This window comes from Panthera tigris, chromosome D1 (assembly GCF_018350195.1).
Source record: "Panthera tigris isolate Pti1 chromosome D1, P.tigris_Pti1_mat1.1, whole genome shotgun sequence".
NCBI classification, from domain to species: domain Eukaryota; kingdom Metazoa; phylum Chordata; class Mammalia; order Carnivora; family Felidae; genus Panthera; species Panthera tigris.
This window is the reverse complement of record NC_056669.1, coordinates 57,205,586-57,226,451: the sequence shown is the minus strand read 5'-3', so window position 1 is coordinate 57,226,451 and position 20,866 is coordinate 57,205,586. Positions and strand designations below refer to the sequence as shown.

The following is a 20,866-nucleotide window of genomic DNA, read 5'->3' as shown; positions in this document are numbered from 1 at the left end:
ATTTGAGACATTCACCTCAAAACATACAACTGTTCTTATTCCTTGTTCTCTAAATATGTAGGGAATTTTTTTCCTTCTTTCCTCCTATTCTCCCCTCCTTTCTTTCCTTAGCAATTAATCATATAATTTTGTTGGTGGTGTTCATATCTCCTAGTAGACATCTTCATGTAGTAGGCAAGCTGCATCTCTTCTATGACCTCATAGCCTTCTGTAGTTTAACACTTATCCTTCTGACTTGTAATTATTGGTTGACTGTCTATAAGACCATGAGCTTCTTAAGGGTAGGGGTTGTGTCTGAATTTCCCTGATTCCTAGTATGCTGGCTATTTAAGTGCTGACCTTTCCTAGATGTATTTGGCCTCATTTTATGAGAACAATCTTATTTCCTCACCAGTTCCATTAAGATGACATAACTAAACCTACATTCCCTTTCTTCTGAAATTTGTTTCACTTCATGAAATAATAGAATGTATACTTTATTTCAGCACCGGCACTTAAGTGTGTTGTGAGTGCTTCCAAATACCTGGTCCTAATTTGAGATTTAAAATACTCATATGGTAGAAGCTCATGCCTGCAGTTAGTCTCTTTTATGTAAAGATTCATGCCTGGTTTTGGTTTTATTTTATCAAAATTTAACAGTTTATCTCTTCTTTTGTGATGCTCTAAACCTGAAAGCAGTTCTATTACTGTAAGAGAATAAATGTCAATTAACAATTATTTTTGGAAGACCTGCATTTTATAGGATTGGTTTTTTCTGCCCTTGCTCAATTTATCCCTTATTGTCTAAGAGTGAAGACTATTTTCCAAGGAGGTGGTACCTGTACATTAGTGACTCTACCATAAAGTGTAGGGAGCAAGCAGTCTGCGATTAAAAGCTATCCATAGTCATGTTCCAGGCAATGTCAGTTCCCTAAATGTTTCTTGCACTTACTAATTGCCAAGTTTATTTTATTAGCAATGCCTCCGATTTCATGTTTTCAAGTCCTGTAAAACCCACGAACCTCTTTCAGACTGTTCTAGCTCATTCACTTGTCTCCTCTGAGTTCTAAAACACTTTGTCATTTCCACTCAATTATTGTGCATTACTACTCAGTATTGCATTTTAAAAAATTGTTATGCCAAATTTATCTATCATAATTTTTATGGTAATTTAAGTTGGCAAATACCATAATTAAGATAATAATTTATCTTTCATGGTAGTTTTTTTTAAGTTACCTCAATAAAATAGAAAGTTTCGGAGTGCAAGGGCCTTTGTTTTTATTTCTTTGCATCTTTTACAATAGCACAGTTAAATAAATATATTTTTTTTAAGTTTATTTATTTTGAGAGAGAGAATGAGTGGGTGAGGAGCAGAGAGAGTCCTAAGCAGGCTCCACGCTCTCAGTGCAGAGCCTAACGCAGGACGCGATCCCACAAACCATGAGATTGTGACCTGAGCCAAAATCAAGAATCAGACGCTCAACTGACTGAGCCACGCAGGTGTCCCTTAAATAAATGTTTTTATAAGATTTGGTTTAATGGACGTGTGGCACATAGCGTTCATTTAAAATGAGATCTGAAAGTTTCCTGACCATTCAGCCTGCAGTGATCTTTCCATTTTCTGCCCTTTCATGGCACCTATCATTTATACCAGAGTTTGGCAAACTTTTCTGTAAAGGGCCAAATAGTAACCATTTTATGTTTTGCAAACGATACACTTTCTGTAGCAGCTACTCAGCCCTGCTGTTGTAGGACGAAAGCAACCATGGACGATACATATTGAATGTGATGGTGTTCCAATAATACTTTTTTTGTGAACACCGAAATTTGAATTTCATGTAATTTTCTCCTGTCATTAAATATTACTTTTTTTTTTCTCCCAGCTTTTAAAAATGTAAAGACCATTCTCAGCTCATGAGCTATTCAAAAGCAGGCAGTGACTGGATTTGCCTATAGGCCACAGTTTGCCATCCCATATCAATACTATTTCTTTTGTACTTCTCCTGTCTTGTAGTAGAAAGAATAGAGGTTTTAAATCAACAAACTGGGATTCCCTTCCTGGCCTTACTACATACTGCTTAACCAGTGTAAGCTCCACTTTATTTTCTTAAAATATGGGTAAAACTAAATATAACATTGTATGTTAATTATACTTCAATACAATTTTATTTTAATGTGGCTAATATTAGCATCAGTTGTTTTTAAAGAGAAAGAGATGATATATACATAGAGTCATTTAAATTATAAAGCTAGATAATGGAAACCTATTTACTGTAATTCATACTTTTTTTTTTAAATTTCTTTTCATATTTAAAATGATAGTGTCTTCACAATTGCTCTTGGTAAGGTAACAGCTTTATTTTGGTTCTCCTGAGTTGTATGGACAAACACCAAAACCAGCACCAAAACTTGTAAAATAGGTGTTGGTAGCTTGGAAGAAAATTCTGGAGGTAAAAGTAGAGCACTCTTTTAACTACTGAGAACTGAATGGTTGTGAGGAGTAGGTTTTCAATCAGATGAGTTAAGCATTATTTCTAAAGTTTGAGTCAGAAAGCAACATAGCTCTCTACATAAAGGTTAAGTCAGCTTATGAGCTGGTGTTTAGTTTTAGGGGTCCCTGGGTAGCTCAGTTGGTTGAGTATCCAACCCTTGGTTTCAGCTCAGATCACAATCTCATGGTTTGTGGGTTCGAGCCCCATGTCAAGCTCTGTGCTGTCAGTGTGGAGGCTGCTTGGAATTCTTTCTCTCTTCTCTTTCTCTCAAAATAAATAAATAAACTTAGGGGGAAAAAAAGAATAAGACTCTCAGTGTGAAGAAGTTGGTTAGAAATACTATTAAGTATTTTATTTTGCTCTCATTTTCCTTTATTTATACCCATAAGTGATGTATGTTGAATCAATGTAAGTATAAAAGAGCTCTTTCAAGAAATTTAAAATGACTTCTAAGTGTCACTTGAAATGTGTCATACTTTAATTGGTAGCTTTTTTCTTAGTGGTACATAAAATTGTTGTTCATCTTTCAGTTGATAGTGCTGTGTATATACAGTATTTTATCTGTTCTACTAACAACCATGTTGTGATTTACTTGTTTAATCTTTCCTAATTTAATTATAAACTCCTTTTGTGTTTTATTTACTTGCCCCAAAATGGTTAGCACCCAGGAGCTCAATAAACATTTAATGAATGAATAATGTTCTAATATAGTGGACACATGACATTGTTTTCAATAGTTTAAAATTGTCCAACCTAAATTTAGTAGGGAATTAAATGGGAAGGAAAAACCATAGATTTGTGGAGTATAGAAATGAGATTTTCTTTTATCTTTTTGAAGTTTCTTTTTGAAAGAGAAAGAAAGCACAAATGGGGGAGGGACAGAGAAGGAGAGGGAGATACAGAATCTGAAGCAGGCTATAGGCCCTGAGCTGTTAGTGCAGAGCCTGACACATGGCTCGAACCCATGAACTGTGAGATCATGGCCTGAGCCAAAGTTGGATGCTTAACTGACTGAGTCACCCAGGTGCCCCTAGAAATGAGATTTTAAACTGTAATTATTGACAATATGCAAAAATGAACTTGTGCCCTACTTATATCCTTCTATGGTTTCATATTTGTATTTGTCTGTTTTTCTGTTAAGAAAGTATAGCTCAGGTTATTATGAGGATTAAATTTAGATAATGCTTGTAAAGTGCCTAGCACAAACACATGAGCAGTTTCATTTAATCCTTCTCATCCCTTTAAACAGCTTTTCCTTAAGCATAAGAACCATGGTTCAAGCTATATTAAAATCAGTTTTCTGTGTTAATCACTTGAACTACATCGTTATTAGTAGAATTTCATCACAAATAGCATTTTATCATATTATGGCTAAGTAGGCTTGGGGATATAACTACCTAGAGAATCTACCAATATTTCATAATAATGTTAATTAGGGAAAATGTGGTTCAGTTTTCCCAACAACCTACTTTGCAAACCTTTGGAATATAAACCCATTTTTAAGTTGCAGAATCTCTATACTAACATATTTCTCACTGAATATGGGGAAATTATAATCTTTTATTTGGTAATTAGAGGAATTACCTTCCCAATCCAGGTCATAATTTAATAAGGATAGTACTTCAGATTTGTATAGCATTTAAGAAAATCTGTGTACCAGAAATCATCTTTATGAATCCTTTCCTGACCCGATTTCATTCCCATAAGTGTCCAAAACAGGATTGGAAGTCTCTTCTGTGAATTTTCATGGTACACTAGGCTTATTTCTGCCATACCTGTAGTATACAATGACTGTTTACTTACCTATTTCCTCTCTGGCATCAGCTTTTTGAGGGTGAGAACCAAGTTTTTATTCATCAATGGGATCCTCTAGCATGCTGATTTCCCCAAATGCCCAGGAAGTGTATCAGGGCCTGCCATGAACATACTCAAATGTCTCTTTGATTGAATTGGAATTAAATTAGTTGCTTATATAAGCAAGTTGTAACTGGAAAGAGGCTCTAGAATCGTTGCCCTAAATATACTTGAAATGAAATATCCTATGAAATATGTCTTATATTCTACATCATCATGGCATTTAGTTGAGTCTGAGAAGGGAGTTATATGGCAGTTGGTTCTCAATTATATGCTTTTCCTTTTTTTTAGAGAAAGAGTGCACATGAGCAGGGAAGAGGGGCAGAGAGAGAGAGAGAGACAGAGAGACAGAGACAGAGAATGTCAAGCTGGCTCCATGCTCAGCACAGAGCCTGACACCGGGCTCAATCCCCCAACTCTGGGATCATGACCTGAGCTGAAATCAAGAGTCAGACACTCAACCGACTGAGCCACCCAAGTGCCCTGGAACTATATACTTTATTAGAGTCTTCTGTATGGATTTTATTGGCTTTTAAACTCTGACTCCAAGCCTGCTTGCTTTCTTCCTGTTGTGATATTGTCAAAGCAGGATAGTAGCTTGTATAAGTTCTGATCCGTGAGTATAGCTACAAATATTGATTGTAAGACTAAACAGTTATAATTAGCTCTTGTAAAACATCAAAATGCTTTGTATTCTGTCTGCTTTCTTGTTTTCATTACTGATATCTCAGTGGTGTTTGAGGCTAGATCATTGTAGTAAAGTTGCCGTATCTTTTTTTCTCGTTACTTGTAAGATTTTGGAAAAATAAGTTATTAATTAGGTTGGGTAAGTGGTGGAAATAAAATTTCTAACTTTTTCTAAACCTAAGTGAAGCAGAATTCTTTATTATCAGAGGTATAAGATTACAGTTCTTTCAGTGCTGCAACAGTCTGTCTTTATCCATCCATTTAAAATAAACTATATTTTTGTGTGATCTGACTCAGCAGGTTGGAAGTTCCCATGGAGTAAATATCTTATCTGAAAGTGGTTTTAAATGAGGTAAGCTTTCATTCATTTGCTTGAAACCACATCAACTATTGGGCCATAAGTATCCTGTCCTATCTAATGCAGGACATTGTGGTAAATGCTGTACTATTTTCATTTTTGGATTCTATGATGCCCATTTAACAATTAACATTCTCCAATGGCCAACAAAGAAAACTAATAGGAATAGGATGTAGGATTTTCAATCACATGGTAAATCAGTATTTAGTAACTTAGAGCCCTTTAAAATGCCGTTCTATGTATTCTGTGAATGGCATCAGAGAAACTTGAGAGTTGTCTTTGATTCTTCCTTCTCACTGCACCTTCCTGCTCCCTCTCATTGCCACCTACATTTGTAAACCTTGACTTTCTCTTTCGTCTCCCTGGTATACAGCCTTGCTACTAGGGTCCTCTGGCAGTCATTACCCCTACAACAGGGACCAATCCTCTTTCACCTTTTCCTGAGGATTTCTGCTTACTCATGGCTAGCTTGGGTGATTTCAAGAATGGAGAACTTAATATTATTTTGAGGGTAGTATTGAAAACTGATAAGGAAATAACCATGAGAATAAGATTCTAGCCCACTACTTTCTGTGTCTTGGATGAGTTATTTAATCTCCCTCGGTTTTAGTTTTCTCATTTGTGAAATAGGAATAGCTACTCCAGAGAGTTGTAGAAATTCATTTGTTTGCCTCTATTCTCTTACCAAACTCCATTAAATTATGATAGAGTAATTTGGAAAAAGGAGTAATACCAAAGAACAAATAGAAGATAGGCTACCAAGATTTAGGAAGATAGCAAGTTGAATATGAACTAACAGAGAAGAGTAAACTGAAAACTACCTGTAGAAGAATGAAAGTGCAAGCTAATCCATATCATAAACCCATAAAGGCTCAGGAATTGTAGGTGCTAAGTACCTCTGAAAGTGGGCTAAAACAGGAGGATTGATTGAAAATCTGTACAAAGCACCATTAAACGCCAAAATCTTCTTCTTTCCCTCAGTGTGATGGTTAACTTCTATAGAAATTGAACCAGGGTGTCTCTGGACTCAGAGATGCTAAGCATATGGCCACGAAAGTAAAGCAACAGGATGAAAATAGGGGTTAAGTGAAGGTAGTGAAGGTATACATTCTGTCATCTAGACATGCTCTCATGGCTTGCTCCCTCACCTTTAGGTCTTTGTTAAAGGTGCCTTCCCTAACCACCTGATTTAAAACTACAGTTTTCCCAACCTGGCATTCATTTTCCTCGCTTCCTGATTTGATTTTTCTCCATGACACTTACTGTTACCTGACAAATTTTTACTTATGTTGCCTTCACAGGAATGTAAACACCACAAGAGTAGGGGGTTTTGTCTGTTTTGTTCACCAAAATATTTCAGGTGTCTAAAACAGTATCTTGTAGGTGTGCAGTGAATGTTTGTTGAATGAGTGAATGAAAGAGACTATTCAGATCTTTTTCCAGAAGGCTAATGGCTAGTCTTATGTTCCCAGGCAGGAGATTGGAGGATTTTTCTCTGGAGAAATGACTGGCCAAAAAAAAAGACATGCAGATATTGATGTTTGGAGGAAAAATCCCTTACTTAAAAGGCTAGGAATCTACTTGCTAACTGAACAGTCATATTTAATAGTCAGCAAGCCTTGCTCTCTCATAGGATCACCAGACATCCAGGAAAAACTTCTAACACAAAAAATAGATACCAAAACAAAATGAGAAAATGAAACAATAATGTATAGAACAAAAAAAAAAAAGCTTAAACTTGTCAGAGAGACAAGAGATGATATGGCATCTATGAAACAAGAATAGAAAGCTCTTTTAAAAAAGGAGGGGGGAGAACCTGGTTTCAGAGAAAAAGAAATATGTTGGGAATGAAAATATGTATAGTATATATAAATTCAAAAGAAGAGAAAATTTAAGGAATCTTCTAGAAAATACCTTATTCTAGTTTAGGATTGAAATTTGGAAATATGGGGGATAAAAAGATTCTTAGTAAAAACATCTCAACAGTAGTACCTTACTTAGAAGATGGAAAAATGCCTTAAATTTTGAGAAAGAATAACCTAAAATTGCTTTGGCTAGTATTTGCTTACTATATCTTTGTCTCTTTTAACTTTTTTAAATGCTTATTTATTTTGAGAGAGAGTTCACACGCACGCAGGGAAGAAGCTGACAGAGAGGAAGAGAGAATCCCAAGCAGGCTTCATGTTCTCAGCGCAGAGCCTGATGCGGGTCTCAATCCCATGACCCTGGGACCATGACCTGAACCGAAATCAAGAGTTGGATGTTTGGGGCGCCTGGGTGGCGCAGTCGGTTAAGCGTCCGACTTCAGCCAGGTCACGATCTCGCGGTCCGTGAGTTCGAGCCCCACGTCAGGCTCTGGGCTGATGGCTCGGAGCCTGGAGCCTGTTTCCGATTCTGTGTCTCCCTCTCTCTCTGCCCCTCCCCCGTTCATGCTCTGTCTCTCTCTGTCCCAAAAATAAATTAAAAAAACGTTGAAAAAAATTAAAAAAAAAAAAAAAAAAAAGAGTTGGATGTTCAACTGACTGAGCCACGCAGGCGCCCCTAGGTCCACTTTAAATTCTCAACTTGAAACTTCTTAGAATATATAAGTGGTATAAATTTAGCCCAAGTCCATTTGAGAACTGTCTGTGGTTATAGCTTCATCAGAGAAGGGTTTTTTTTTCTTTCTTCTGCCTTCTATTTTGTTTGTTTCAAGTTTTTAATTACATTCTAGTTAGTAAACATATAGAATAATATTGGTTTCAGGAGTAGAGTGTAGTGATTCGTCACTTACATATAACACAGTGCTCATCACAAGTGCCCTCCATAATACCCATCACCAATTTAGCCCATCCTCTGCCCACCTCCCCTCCATCAACCCTCAGTTTTTGTTCTCTATAGTTAAGAGTCTCTTATGGTTTGCCTACCTCTTTCTCTCTGCCCCCCCTTCCCTATGTTCATCTGTTTTGTTTCTTAAATTTCACATATGAATCAAATCATATGGTATTTGTCTTTCTCTGACTTGTTTCACTTAGCATACATAATACACTCTAGCTCTATCCACAGTTTACAAATGGTAAGATTTCATTCTTTTTGATGGCTGAGTAATATTCCATTGTGTGTGTGTGTGTGTGTGTGTGTGTGTGTGTGTGTGTGTACATCTTTATCCATTCATTGGTCAGTGGACATTTGGGCTCGTTCCATAATTTGGCTGTTGTTGATAATGCTGCTGTAAACATCAGGGTGCATGTGCCCCTTCAGATCAGTATTTTTGCATCCTTTGGGCAAATACCTAGTAGTGCAATTGCTGGGTCATAAGGTAGTTTTATTTTTAACTATTTGAGGAACCTCCATACTGTTTTCCAGAGTGGCTGCACCAGTTTACATTCCCACCAACAGCGTAAGAGGGTTCCCCCTTCTTTGCATCCTCGCCAGTATCTTTTGTTTTCTGTGTTGTTAATTTTAGCCATTCTGACAGGTGTGAGGTGATATCTCATTGTAGTTTTGATTTGTATTTCTGTGATGATGAGTGATGTTGAGCATCTTTTACATGTGTGTGTTAGCCATCTGTATGTCTTCTTTGGAAAAATGTCTATTCATGTCTTCTGGCCATTTCTTAACTGCGTTGTTTTTTGGGTATTGAGTCTGATAAGTTCTTTATAGATTTTGGATACTAACTCTTTATCAGATATGTCATTTACAAATCTCTTCTCCCATTGGTTGCCTTTTAGTTTTTTATTTTCTCTGTGCAGAAGCTTTTTATCTTGATGAAGTCCCAATAGTTCATTTTTGTTTTTCTTTGCCTTGCCTTAGGAGAAATATCTAGTAAGAAGTTGCTATGCCGATGTCAGAGAGGTTTCTGCCTGTGTTTTCTTCTAGGATTTTGATGGTTTCCTGTCTCACATTTAGGTCTTTCATCCATTTTTTCATTTATTTTTGTGTATGGTGTAAGAAAGTGGTCCAGTTTCATTCTTCTGCATGTTGCTGTCCAGTTTTCACAGCACCATTAGTTGAAGAGACTGTCTTTTTTCCATTGGATAGTCTTTCCTGTTTTGTTGAAGATTAATCATATGGTTGTGGGCCCATTTCTGGGTTTTCTATTCTGTCCCTTTGATCTGTGTGTCTGTTTTTGTGCCAGTACCATGCCGTCCTGATGATTACAGCTTGAAGTCCAGGATTGTGATGCCTCCTGCTTTGCTTCTCTTTCTCAAGATTGCTTTGGCTATTCGGGGTCTTTTATGGCTTCCTAGGGGAATTCTACCAAACATTTGAAGACTAATACCTATTCTTCTCAAACTGTTCCTAAAAATAGAAATAGAAAACCTCCAAACTCATTCTACGAGGCCAACATTATTTTGATTCCAAAACCACTAAAAAGAAGAATTACAGGCTAGTATCCCTGATGAACATGGATGCAAAAATTCCCAACAAGATAACTGGCAAATCTAATCCAACAGTACGTTAAAAGAATTACTCACCATGATCATCTGGGATTTATTCCTGGGCTGCAAGGGTGGTTCAGTATTTGCAAATCAATCAATGTGTACACCACATTAACAAAAAGGGTAAGAACTATATGAAAAAGTGTTTGACAAAATATGTCCATTCCTGATAAAAAACTGTCAACAAAGTAGGTTTAGAGAGAACATACCTCATTAGAAGCCATTTACAAAAGACCCACAGCTAATATCCTCAATGGGGAAAAACTGAGACCTTTTCCTCTATGGTCAGGAACAAGACAAGGGATGTCCAGGCTCACCATTGTTATTTAACATAGTACTGGAAGTCCTAGTCTCTGAAATCAGGCAACAAAAAAATAAAAGGCACCCAAATTGGCAAGGAAGAAGTCACACTTTCACTATTTGCAGATGACATGATACTCTATGTAGAAAATACTCCACCAAAAAATTGCTACAACTGATGGATGAATTCAGCAAAGTCACAGGATACAAAATCAGTGTACAGAAATCTTTTGTATATCTATACTCCAATAATGAAGCAGCAGAATGAAATCAAGGAATCAATCCCATTTGCGGTTGCACCAAAAACCGTAAGATACCTAGGAATAAACCTAACCAAAGTGGTAAAAGATCTGTACTCTAGAAACTGTAGAACACTTATGAGAGAAATTGAAGATGACACAAAGAAATGGAAAAAACATTCCATGCTCATAGATTGGAAGAACAAAATAGTGTTAAAATGCCTATACTACCCAGGGGCGCCTGGGTGGCTCAGTGAGTTAAGCATCCGACTTCAGCTCAGGTCATGATCTCACAGTTAGTGAGTTTGAACCCCGTGTTAGGCTCTGTGCTGACAGCTCAGCCTGGAGCCTGCTTCCAATTCTGTGTCTCCTGCTCTCTCTGCCCCTCCCCCACTTGCAGTCGGCCTCTCTTTCAAAACTAAACATTTAAAAAAACCCACATTTTAATTAACTAATTAATTGTATTTTTTATGTATTATTATTTTTAATATAATTTATTGTAAAATTGGCTTACATACAACACCCAGTGCTTATCCCAACAAGTGCCCTCCTCAATGCCCATCTCCTATTTGCCCCACTCCCATCCACCCTCAGTTTGTTCTCTGTATTTAAGAGTCTCTTGTGGTTTGCCTCAAGTTACAAAGCCTTCCCTCTCTGTAACTATTTTTTCCCATTCCCTTCCCCCATGGAGTTCTGTTAAGTTTCTCAAGATCTACGTATGAGTGAAAACATAAGATATCTGTCTCACTCAGTATAATACCTTCCAGTTCCATCCACATTGCCACAACTGGCATGATTTCATTCTTTCTCATTGCCAAGTAGTATTCCATTGTATATATAAACCACCTCTTCTTTTTCCATTCATCAGTTGGTGGACATTTAGACTCTTTCCATAATTTGGCTATTGTTGAAAGTGCTGCTATAAACACTGGGATACAAGTGCCCCTAATGCATCAGCACTCCTGTATTCCTTGGGTAAATTCCTAGCAGTGCTATTGCTGGGTCATAGGGTAGATCTATTTTTAATTTTTTGAGGAACCTCCACACTGTTTTCCAGAGTGGCTACACCAGTTTGCATTCCCACCAGCAGTGCAAGAGGGTTCCCGTTTCTCCACATCCTCACCAGCATCTGTAGTTTCCTGATTTGTTCATTTTAGTCACTCTGACCTGTGTGAGGTGGTATCTCAGTGTGGCTTTGATTTGTATTTCCCTGATGATGGTGACATTGAGCATCTTTTCATGTGTCTGTTGGCCATCTGGATGTCTTCTTTGGAAAAGTGTCTATTCATGTCACTGGATTATTTGTTTTCCAGGTGTTGTTTGGTGAATTCTTTATAGATTTTGGATACTAACCCTTTATCTGATATGTCATTTGCAAATCTTTTCCCATTCCGTTGGGCAGAAGTTTTTAATTTTGATGAGGTCTCAATAGTTCATTTTTGCTTTTAGTTCCTTTGCCTTTGTAGATGTGTCAAGCAAGAAATTGCTGCAGCTGAGGTCAAAGAGGTTTTTCCTGCTTTCTCCTCTACGGTTTTGATGGTTTCCTGTCTCACATTCAGGTCATTTATCCATTTTGAGTTTATTTTTGTGAATGGTGTAAGAAAGTGGTCTAGTTTCATTCTTCTGCATGTTGCTGTCCAGTTCTCCCAGCACCATTTGCTAAAGAGACCACCTTTTTTCCATTGGATGCTCCTTCCTGCTTTGTCAAAGATTAGTTGGCCATACATTTTTGGGTCCAATTCTGGGTTCTCTATTCTACTCCATTGGTCTATGTGTCTTTTTTTTGTGCCAGTACCATACTGTCTTAATGATTACAGCTTTCTGATAGAGGCTAAAGTCTGGGATTGTGATGCCTCCCACTTTGGTTTTCTTCTTCAATATTACTTTGGCTATTCGGGGTCTTTTGTGGTTCCATGCAAATTTTAGGATTGTTTGTTCTAGCTTCAAGAAGAATACTGGTGCAATTTTGATTGGGATTGCATTGAATGTGTAGATTGCTTTGGGTAGTATTGACATTTTAACAATATTTATTCTTCCTATCCATGAGCTTGGAATTTTTTTCTTTTTTTTTTTTTTATTGTCTTCTTCATTTTCCTTGATAAGCTTTCTATAATTTTCAGCATGCACACAGATCTTTTACATCTTTGGTTAGGTTTATTCCTAGAACACACATACGTACAATTTTAGTCAACACTTCTGAAGTTTGCTCTATCAACATTCCTAATTACCATTGATGGAAACAGTCCCTGACATAAAATTTCTATACCTAGGAAAACTGTTAGTCAAGTATGAAAATGGGATAATAGCATTTTCTGGCATGCAGAGTTTCAAAATTTATCTCCCATTCTCAAGAAGCTAACAGAGGATGTGTTCCATCAAAATAAGAGAATGCATCAAGAAAAACATGGGATATGGGAATCAGGGATTCAGCACAGGAAAAAGGCAAAAGGAATTCCCAGGATGATGGTGAAATGACAGCAATTCATCATATCCAGAGAGCAAACAGTCCTATTTGGAGGAGAGTGGTAGGTGCCAAGAACGGAAATTTGCAAAGAAAAAATGGATCTAATAGATTATTTAACATTATTATATTAAGAGAAGTTTTACAGATTTATCAAAGGCTTTTTTTCATTAATAAAAGTTAATAGTGAAATATTCAGAAGGGTTTAAAATATGCGTGTGCAGTTCAGAGAAGAATAAAATAAATGCCCATGTAACTACCACCTGGCTTATGAAATTGAACATTGTTAGCCTTTAAAAGCCTGTTTGCCTCTCCCCAGAAGCACCTCTACTCCCCACAATCTTGAATTGTATGTTTAACATTCTCTTGCTTTTCTTAATAGTTTTGTCACCTATGCATATATCCATAAAAAAGATAATTAGTTTTGCCTGTTCTTGAACTTTGTTATTAATGGACTGCATTTATTCTATGCTTATTTCTTCCTCTAAATGTATTTCTGAAATTCATCCATGTTACTGTATATAATTCTAGCATATCCATTCCCACTGCTGTGCCATATTGAGTTATCTGAATATATCTCAATTTATATATTCCTCTGGTGATAGACTTAGTTTGCTTGTTATTCTTTGGCTTTATGGAAATGCTTCTATGAACATCTTTTTACATGTATCTTAATACCTCTGTGCAGATGTTTCCTTGTGAAGTGAAACTACTAGAGTGAAGGGTACTTGTTCAATTTTACCAGGTGGTGACTCACTGTTTTCCAAATAGTTTTCCTATTTATACTTCCACCGGCAATTCCATCTGATTTAGATCCTCTCCAACACCTAGTGTTGTCTGGCTTTGTATTTTGTCAACATAATGGGTGTGAAATTATACCTAACTCTGATTTAAAATTTCATGTCTCTAAAAAATAAACATAATAAAACTTCATGTCTCCATGAACAAAATTGGGAACCCTTTTGTAATATTTATGGGCTATTTGTGTTTCCTGTTTTGTGAAATGTCCACTAATATTTTTTGCTTATAAAAAACTCTTATGAAACAATTAATGATAATTTCATTAAAAAAATAAGCAAACAAAATAAAAGACAATCATTCTGGAAAAAATAAGAAGTCACGCAAGAAAGAAAGTATAATCCGTATACCATGTGGCTTAGCTGTGAACAACATTTCTGCAGTAACTAACATTTATGAAGTATTTTTGTGCCTACTTGTTACTGTTTTTCAAACCTTACACTTGAGATTTAGGCAGAGATGGATTTGCTAGTGGTCACAAAGCTTACAATTACTACAAATGAAATTTAAACTTAAATAATCAGTACACAGCTATAACGTAAAAACCGTGTATAGTGGGGTTTTTCCTCCTCACGGACCAATCTATTTAAGCTATCCTGCCGTAAGCAAAGGGATGGAAGATCTATATATTGGTCATCACTGATACAAAGAAGGAAGGTGAGCTTAAGATACCATGTACTTTTCTGGTCCATGTGCAGAGTCATCGTCCAAACCAGTAATGTGGTCCCCACTGGGTAGTGATCCAGGTTCTCTCTATTCATCCTCATAGCTGGTTGGAAGTAGTTTTGCATGAGTATTATGGAGTAGAATATGATTAACATCTCCCCAGGGAAAGGGCTTAGACCTGATGAAGAGATGGGGGTAGGCATGGAACTCAGGCCTCGAGTGCTCTCCATGATTTGACTTCCAGATGTTCAGCATGCTCACTCCCACACCAGGGAGTGCTACAAAGTAGGTGAGGGCCTTCCACCTTCAAGTTGAGCCCTCCTTGGCTGTGGGTGCCACTTGAAATGGACCATCCCAGCTGTGCCCTGGATTGACCTAGCAGGTTTTTTGCTCTTACATTTAGGTTTATGATCCTCTGTGATTTAATTATGTGTGTAGTTGTAAGGGAGGCATTCAGATTCATTGATATATGACTATCCGATTGTCCTAACACCATTTATTGGCAAGACTGTTTTTTCCCCAGTGAATTGTCTTGGTCCTTTGTTGAAAATCTATGGACTGTAAGTGTTAGAGTTTATTTCTGGACTCTCAGTTCTGTTTGATCTATCTATATGTCTACTCTCATGCTTGTACCACAGTATTCCATTTCTCTTTACTGGAAACCTTATCAGAATTCAGGAAGGAGGCTTCTCTTTATTAGCTTCAGCCCAATGGTGATGATGATAATAATAATAGTAATAATAATAATAATAAATAATTTCCTGAGGCACCAAGCTAAGTGCTTTATGCACATTAGCTCATTTTTTACTGTCAACAGATATTCATTAATGTGTCGGACCCCAAGAGTACATTGGTGAACAAAGGGAGAACGTTCTTGCTCTCCTGGATCTCACATTAGTAGCAAATTAGGTGGAGTGATCTAACAAATATAAGAACAAACTAATTTTAGGAAATGATTAGTTCTATGATAAAAATAGAACAGGCTAATTTGAGAGTAACCAAGGGAGAAGGCTACTTTAATCCTCATTACAACCCCTATAAAATTGGCATTATAACCCTATCTCACATGAAGAAACTCAGGCATAGAGAAATTAAATGACTTGGCCAAGGTCACACAATTAATAAAGGCAGAACTGGGTTATGAAAACAAACTTTTAGTGTGTAGCAAATGGAAAACTTATTTAGGTTTAGGAAGTATTAAGAATGTAGTATCACTTCCGGCACCTGGGTGGCTGGCTCAGTCAGTTAAGCATTCAACTTTGGCGCAGGTCATGATCTCATGGTCCATGAGTTGTAGTCCCGTGTCAGGCTCTGTGCTGACAGCTCAGAGCCTGGAACCTGCTTTGCTTTCTGTGTCTCCCTCTCTCTCTGCTCTTCTCCCCTCACGCTCTGTCTCTCTCTTAAGAAGAAATAAACATGTAAAAAAGAAAAAAGAATGTGGTATTTCCTCATAATTTTCTTCCTTTTTAAATTTTTTGTCTTTCTGCCAGAAATAGGTTGCTATGGTCAAAGTATAGGCCCAGAGATCTTATTTAGGATTCATACATGAGCTTGAAGCCAGTGCAGTTGTGTGCAGAATATATGTATGTGCACTGGTTTCTGGAATGAGGGTTTATAAAGCTTCTGAATGGAGTCTGTGACAATAGCGAAGGGTCTAAAAGCACATTTGATTCACATGATTTAGGCAGGAATTGTATTTCCTTTGTGTCTCCCACTGTACCATTTTGTTCCGTGTCTGCCAAACTCTTTCCTCCGGTAACAAGACTTGGAAGGAAATTATACATTTATTATGTTGGTTTGAAATAAACTTTATTCTGACATAAAAAAATTCTGTGGACATTTACCTCCCAGTGTAGATTTTTATTTACCAATTGTTGGACTTAATAATTCATCTCTGTTAGTTCCAAACTTCAGAATTGACTTGGGTTCTACTATCAGTCATTTTCCATATCTTGAACATTCCTGAGATTTGTTGATTGCCTTTTTGAAAAGTTTTCTATGTTTCCCTCCTTTTTAATTCCATTGCCAGTCTAGACTCCCATCTTCTAACCAGATTATTGCAGCAACGTTTTTTTTTTTCCGGAATCAAATTCATCTTGTACCTTTCACCACATTGATCTTTCTAAAATACTTTAATCTGAACCACTGAAACTCTATCAGGCTTTTGGGACCAACCCCAACACACAAATAACAGAAAAAGAAATAAATTCCCCACTATATTGCATCTAATGTCATTATTTTTCCATGATCTGCTTTTAGTTGTATCAGTTTCTTTTAGTTTTTCAAAACTGTTTTACTTATTTCCACCTTGTTGCAGTTAACTATTTTATTTTGTCTTTTATCAGTGCTCACTATGACAGGCAGACACCATACTGGGTTCTTATTGGTGCCCTTCTCTCTGCCGGAGTTGTCTTCCATACCCTTCCCTATTTCCATCAGTCCAAATTCTGTCTGTCCTTCAATGCCTTAATAGCTTAATAGCTTAAATGTTACTTTTTCTTTGAAACCTCTTTTTATTTCCTAAGCTAAAAGTAATCTTTTTTTTTTTTTTAAAGTAATCTTTATTCCCTCCTTTAGCTATATCTCTTAGGGCATTTAACTCTACCTTATGTTAGATATTTATGTAGTTAACATTAGTTTCTTGAGAGCAGAGGGATTGTGTCACTAGTTTTATAATTACCCCAGTATTGCCCATCACGCCACCTCAGGTCCGGCATAATACATATACTAGATTTTGGTGAATAAAACCTCATTTTTAAAGTATAAATTAACCTCGTTATGCTTTTTTAAGTTATTTTCATTACTTCAAAATTCTTCCATTATGACTTCTTGGGGAAAGAAAGTAATTAATTTATTTTAAAAATTATAGCTAAAAAGAGCCTATACAGGCTGTAATGACTATAAAATAGGTAGGCTTAAAAGCATAAAAAGCAAACTATTTATTCATTTATTTTTTAGTTTACATCCAAGTTAGTTAACATAGTGCAACAATGATTTCAGGAGTAGATTATTTAATGCCCCTTACCCATTTAGCCCATCCCTCCCTCCCTCAACCTCTCCAGCAACCCTTCGTTTGTTCTTTATATTTAAGAGTCTCTTCTGTTTTGTCCCCCTCCCTGTTTTTGTATTATTTTTGCTTCCCTTCCCTTCCCTTATGTTCATCTGTTTTATATCTTAAAGTTCTATGTGAGTGAAGTCATATGATATTTGTTTTTCTCTGACTGATTTCGCTTAGCATAATACCCTCTAGTTCCATCCACATAGTTGCAAATGGCAAGATTTCATTCTTTTTGATTGCCAAGTAATACTCCATTGTATATGTATACCACATCTTCTGTATCCATTCATCCATCAATGGACATTTGGGCTCTTTCCATACTTTGGCTATTGTTGATAGTACTGCTATAAACATCGGGGTGCATGTGCCCCTTCGAAACAGCATACCTATATACCTTGGATAAATACCTAGTAGTGCAATTGCTGGGTCATAGGGTAGTTCTATTTTTAATTTTTTGAGGAACCTCCATACTGTTTTCCAGAGTGGTTCATTTTTCTGCATATTGCTGTCCAGTTTTCCCAGCACCATTTGCTGAAGAGACTGTCTTTATTCTTTCCTGCTTTGGATAGTCTTTCCTGCTTTGTCAAAGATTAGTTGGCCATATGTTTGTGGGTCCATTTCTGGGTTCTCTATTCTGTTCTATTGATCTGGGTGTCTGTTTTTGTGCCACAAACTATTTTTATAAACCAAAACTACATCATTAAAATAGAGTATTCTTTCTGACTAGAATATAAAGATTGATGTGAGATCTTGCTGTCTACTTCATGTCTAACACTGGTTGCAAAATTACCTGAACTCGTAGAGTATATAAACAATTATGTGTTCAAATGTTCAAAAGAGTATGCCAGGAAAGTCTCTGTGGGAGTAGGAACAACCTTTGGAGGTATAGATTATTGGCTCTTTAACCAGATGGGAATTACTCATATGTTGGTATAAATTGGGTAGTCCTTAGAACTTTATTATTTTTTTTAATGAAGGGAATTAGAAGTGGAAGGTGTCCTCCTAGGAATAATTTCTATTTATACAAAGTAATTTCTCCTTAACGGGTAATCTTCTCTGGTGCCTGGCCAACTTGGAAAGTTTCTGTGGCCTTTGGCAAAGACCCTGAAAAGGAAACTTCTGATAACGTACTCTAAAGCCTTATTACTTTTCAGAAGCATAAATGAAAGAGTGAGAGAGAAAAGAAAGGATCTGAGAATTAATATAGCATTGGGGTAAAGAGCAGAGACTTTTAAGAGTGATGGAACTGGATTTGAATCCTGTCACTGCCATTTAGTAGTTAGTTGTATAACCTTGGTCAAGTGACTTTATATCTCTAAATCTGTCATCTGTGAAATGGGGATAAAAATAACTTGAAGTTTTGTGAGGATTAAATGGAATCATGCCTATAAATTACTTGGCAGAGTGACTCACTGTTGTGGCACAGTAAATGTTAGATACTATTACTGTGATGATGCCCTGAGTCCAGACATCAAAAATTCATGCATAGATCCTTAAAATCAATTATAACATGTTTGACATACCATGTGTGGTTGTTATACTCAAATTAGTATATATGTAGGTGGATTTGTGAGTGATGGGTGAGTCAGTAGAATTAAGAGTTCTACTTTTAGTTTTCCAGTAGGAATTCAAGTACAACTAGCAAACCAGAAAAAATAAGTCAATGCTGAAATTGGAAATTACTTCTACAGAGGCAGTTTTTCTATCAGAAGTTAGGATTTTATCCGTTTTCTGAGCAACTACTAAATCTCAGATGTATTAGATTCTTTTGAAAGACATGTTATTTTATTCAGTCACTATAATCCAATGCAGAAAGAATTTAGGTAATTTGAATTTCCCCAAATACATACTCTAATTGTTAGAGATTTGCAGGGAAATACTGGAAAATGGTAGGAACTGTGAGGAATTTGAACTCTTCTCTCATTCCAGATCATTTACTCTACCTTTTTATTCTTCAACTCTCTCAACTCGGGCATCTCAACTCTCTCAACTTGGGGATCTTTAAAAATTGTCAGTGCATGGGGCGCCTGGGTGGCTCAGTCGGTTAGGCGTCCGACTTCAGCTCAGGTCGCAATCTCGCCGTCCGCGAGTTCGAGCCCCGCATCGGGCTCTGGGCTGATGGCTCAGAGCCTGGAGCTTGCTTCCGATTCTGTGTCTCCCTCTCTCTCTGCCCCTCCCCCGTTCATGCTGTGTCTCTCTCTGTCTCAAAAATAAATAAACGTTAAAAAAAAATTAAAAAAAAATTGTCAGTGCAGGGACGCCTGGCTAGCTCAGTCAGTTGAGTGTCCCAACTCTTGATTTCGGCTCAGGTCGTGATCCCAGGATCGAGAGATTGAGCCCCACCTCAGGCTCTACGCTGAGCGTGGTGCCTACTTGGGATTCTGTCTCCTTCTTCCACTGCCCTTACCCCGTGTGCGCTCTCTCTCTCCCACTCTCTAAAATTAAAAAGAAATTAGTGCCTAGGCCATACATCAAGCCATTTGAATCAGTTTCTAGAAGTGAAACCCAACCATCAGTATTTTTAAAAGTTCCTTTTCTGGATGTGAGGGTGATATGGCTGCGACATCTGTCACCCCATTGATCGCCAGGATTAATTCAGCTGATCTGGCTGGCTAGGCAGGCGTCCCCTTCCTCCCTCACCGCTTCATGTGCATCCTTCCAGAAGCTGCGCACTTGGCCGAAGAGGACGACCTTCCCCGATAGAGGAGGATCGTTCTTCAGTCAAGGGTATACAAGTAGCCGCGCTCCCCTGCTAAAACCTCTAAACAAGCTCTCAAGGTCCATTTGTAGGAGAATGTCGGGTAGTCAAGCTTTCAAGACTCCAGACACATCCAAGTAAGGCGCTGCACGTGGCAGTCTGCCTTTCTTTAAAAAAAAAAAAAAAAAAAAAGTTCCTTTGGTAAATGTTATTGAACCTGTTCAATGCCAGAAGAGTGTAGATGTTCAATAAATGTTTGACTGTTGAAAGAATACCTAACTGTGCAGTTTCTCCATTGTAATTACAGTATTAAAGTCAACCTAGAGTGCTTTTGTACTAATTTAAGTCTTTAAAAGGGGTTTTGTATTATACTTTGTTCTGCATTTGCCCCCATGGCATATACAGGAAAATACTTGGCAGGAGGTAATGTTTTGTTGCTGATAGAATTCTGAATTCCCTCCATTACTGAGAAGAATAGGTGTAGAAATAGGATAAGTCTCAAGGTTCCTTTCTTGTGTCTCACCCAAGGTTGAAGATACAGGTTGTAAATAGATATTTATTGGTTATTTTTGTTTTATTTTAAAATAATTTTATTTTTAAAAATAATTTCTGGTTCAAAAATTAAAAGGGGTATACATTGAAAATTGTCCCTCTCATCTTCCAGATATAGTTCCCCTCCCAGAATATATCCGTATTATATCAGTATTCTTCCAGAGGTATTATATATGCACATACTTCCCATTTTACCCAAGTGGTAAAACGCATCATGTTTGTATACTTAACAGTGTATCTCATCCATATACAAAGAATGTTATCAGTATATAATTCCTTCCATCTTTTTATAACTATATTATT

The 20,866-nt window shown here is 37.0% G+C and overlaps 1 protein-coding gene across 5 annotated transcripts in view; it reads left to right on the top strand.

Annotated features, from left to right (window-relative positions):
- PPME1 (protein phosphatase methylesterase 1) overlaps window positions 1–20,866 on the top strand; it is a 102,761-nt gene that overhangs the window by 24,461 nt on the left and 57,434 nt on the right. Inside the window, exon 2 of one of the 5 annotated variants that reach the window (XM_007080856.2) lies at window positions 5,313–5,364. The exons of 3 other annotated variants lie outside the window; for them this stretch is intronic. In XM_007080856.2, the coding sequence (XP_007080918.2) occupies window positions 5,360–5,364 (5 nt within the window). In that variant the 5' untranslated portion in view covers window positions 5,313–5,359. Of the gene's footprint in view, window positions 1–5,309; window positions 5,365–20,866 lie in introns of all 5 variants that reach the window. One more of the 5 variants, XM_042959532.1, reaches the window with a different exon arrangement.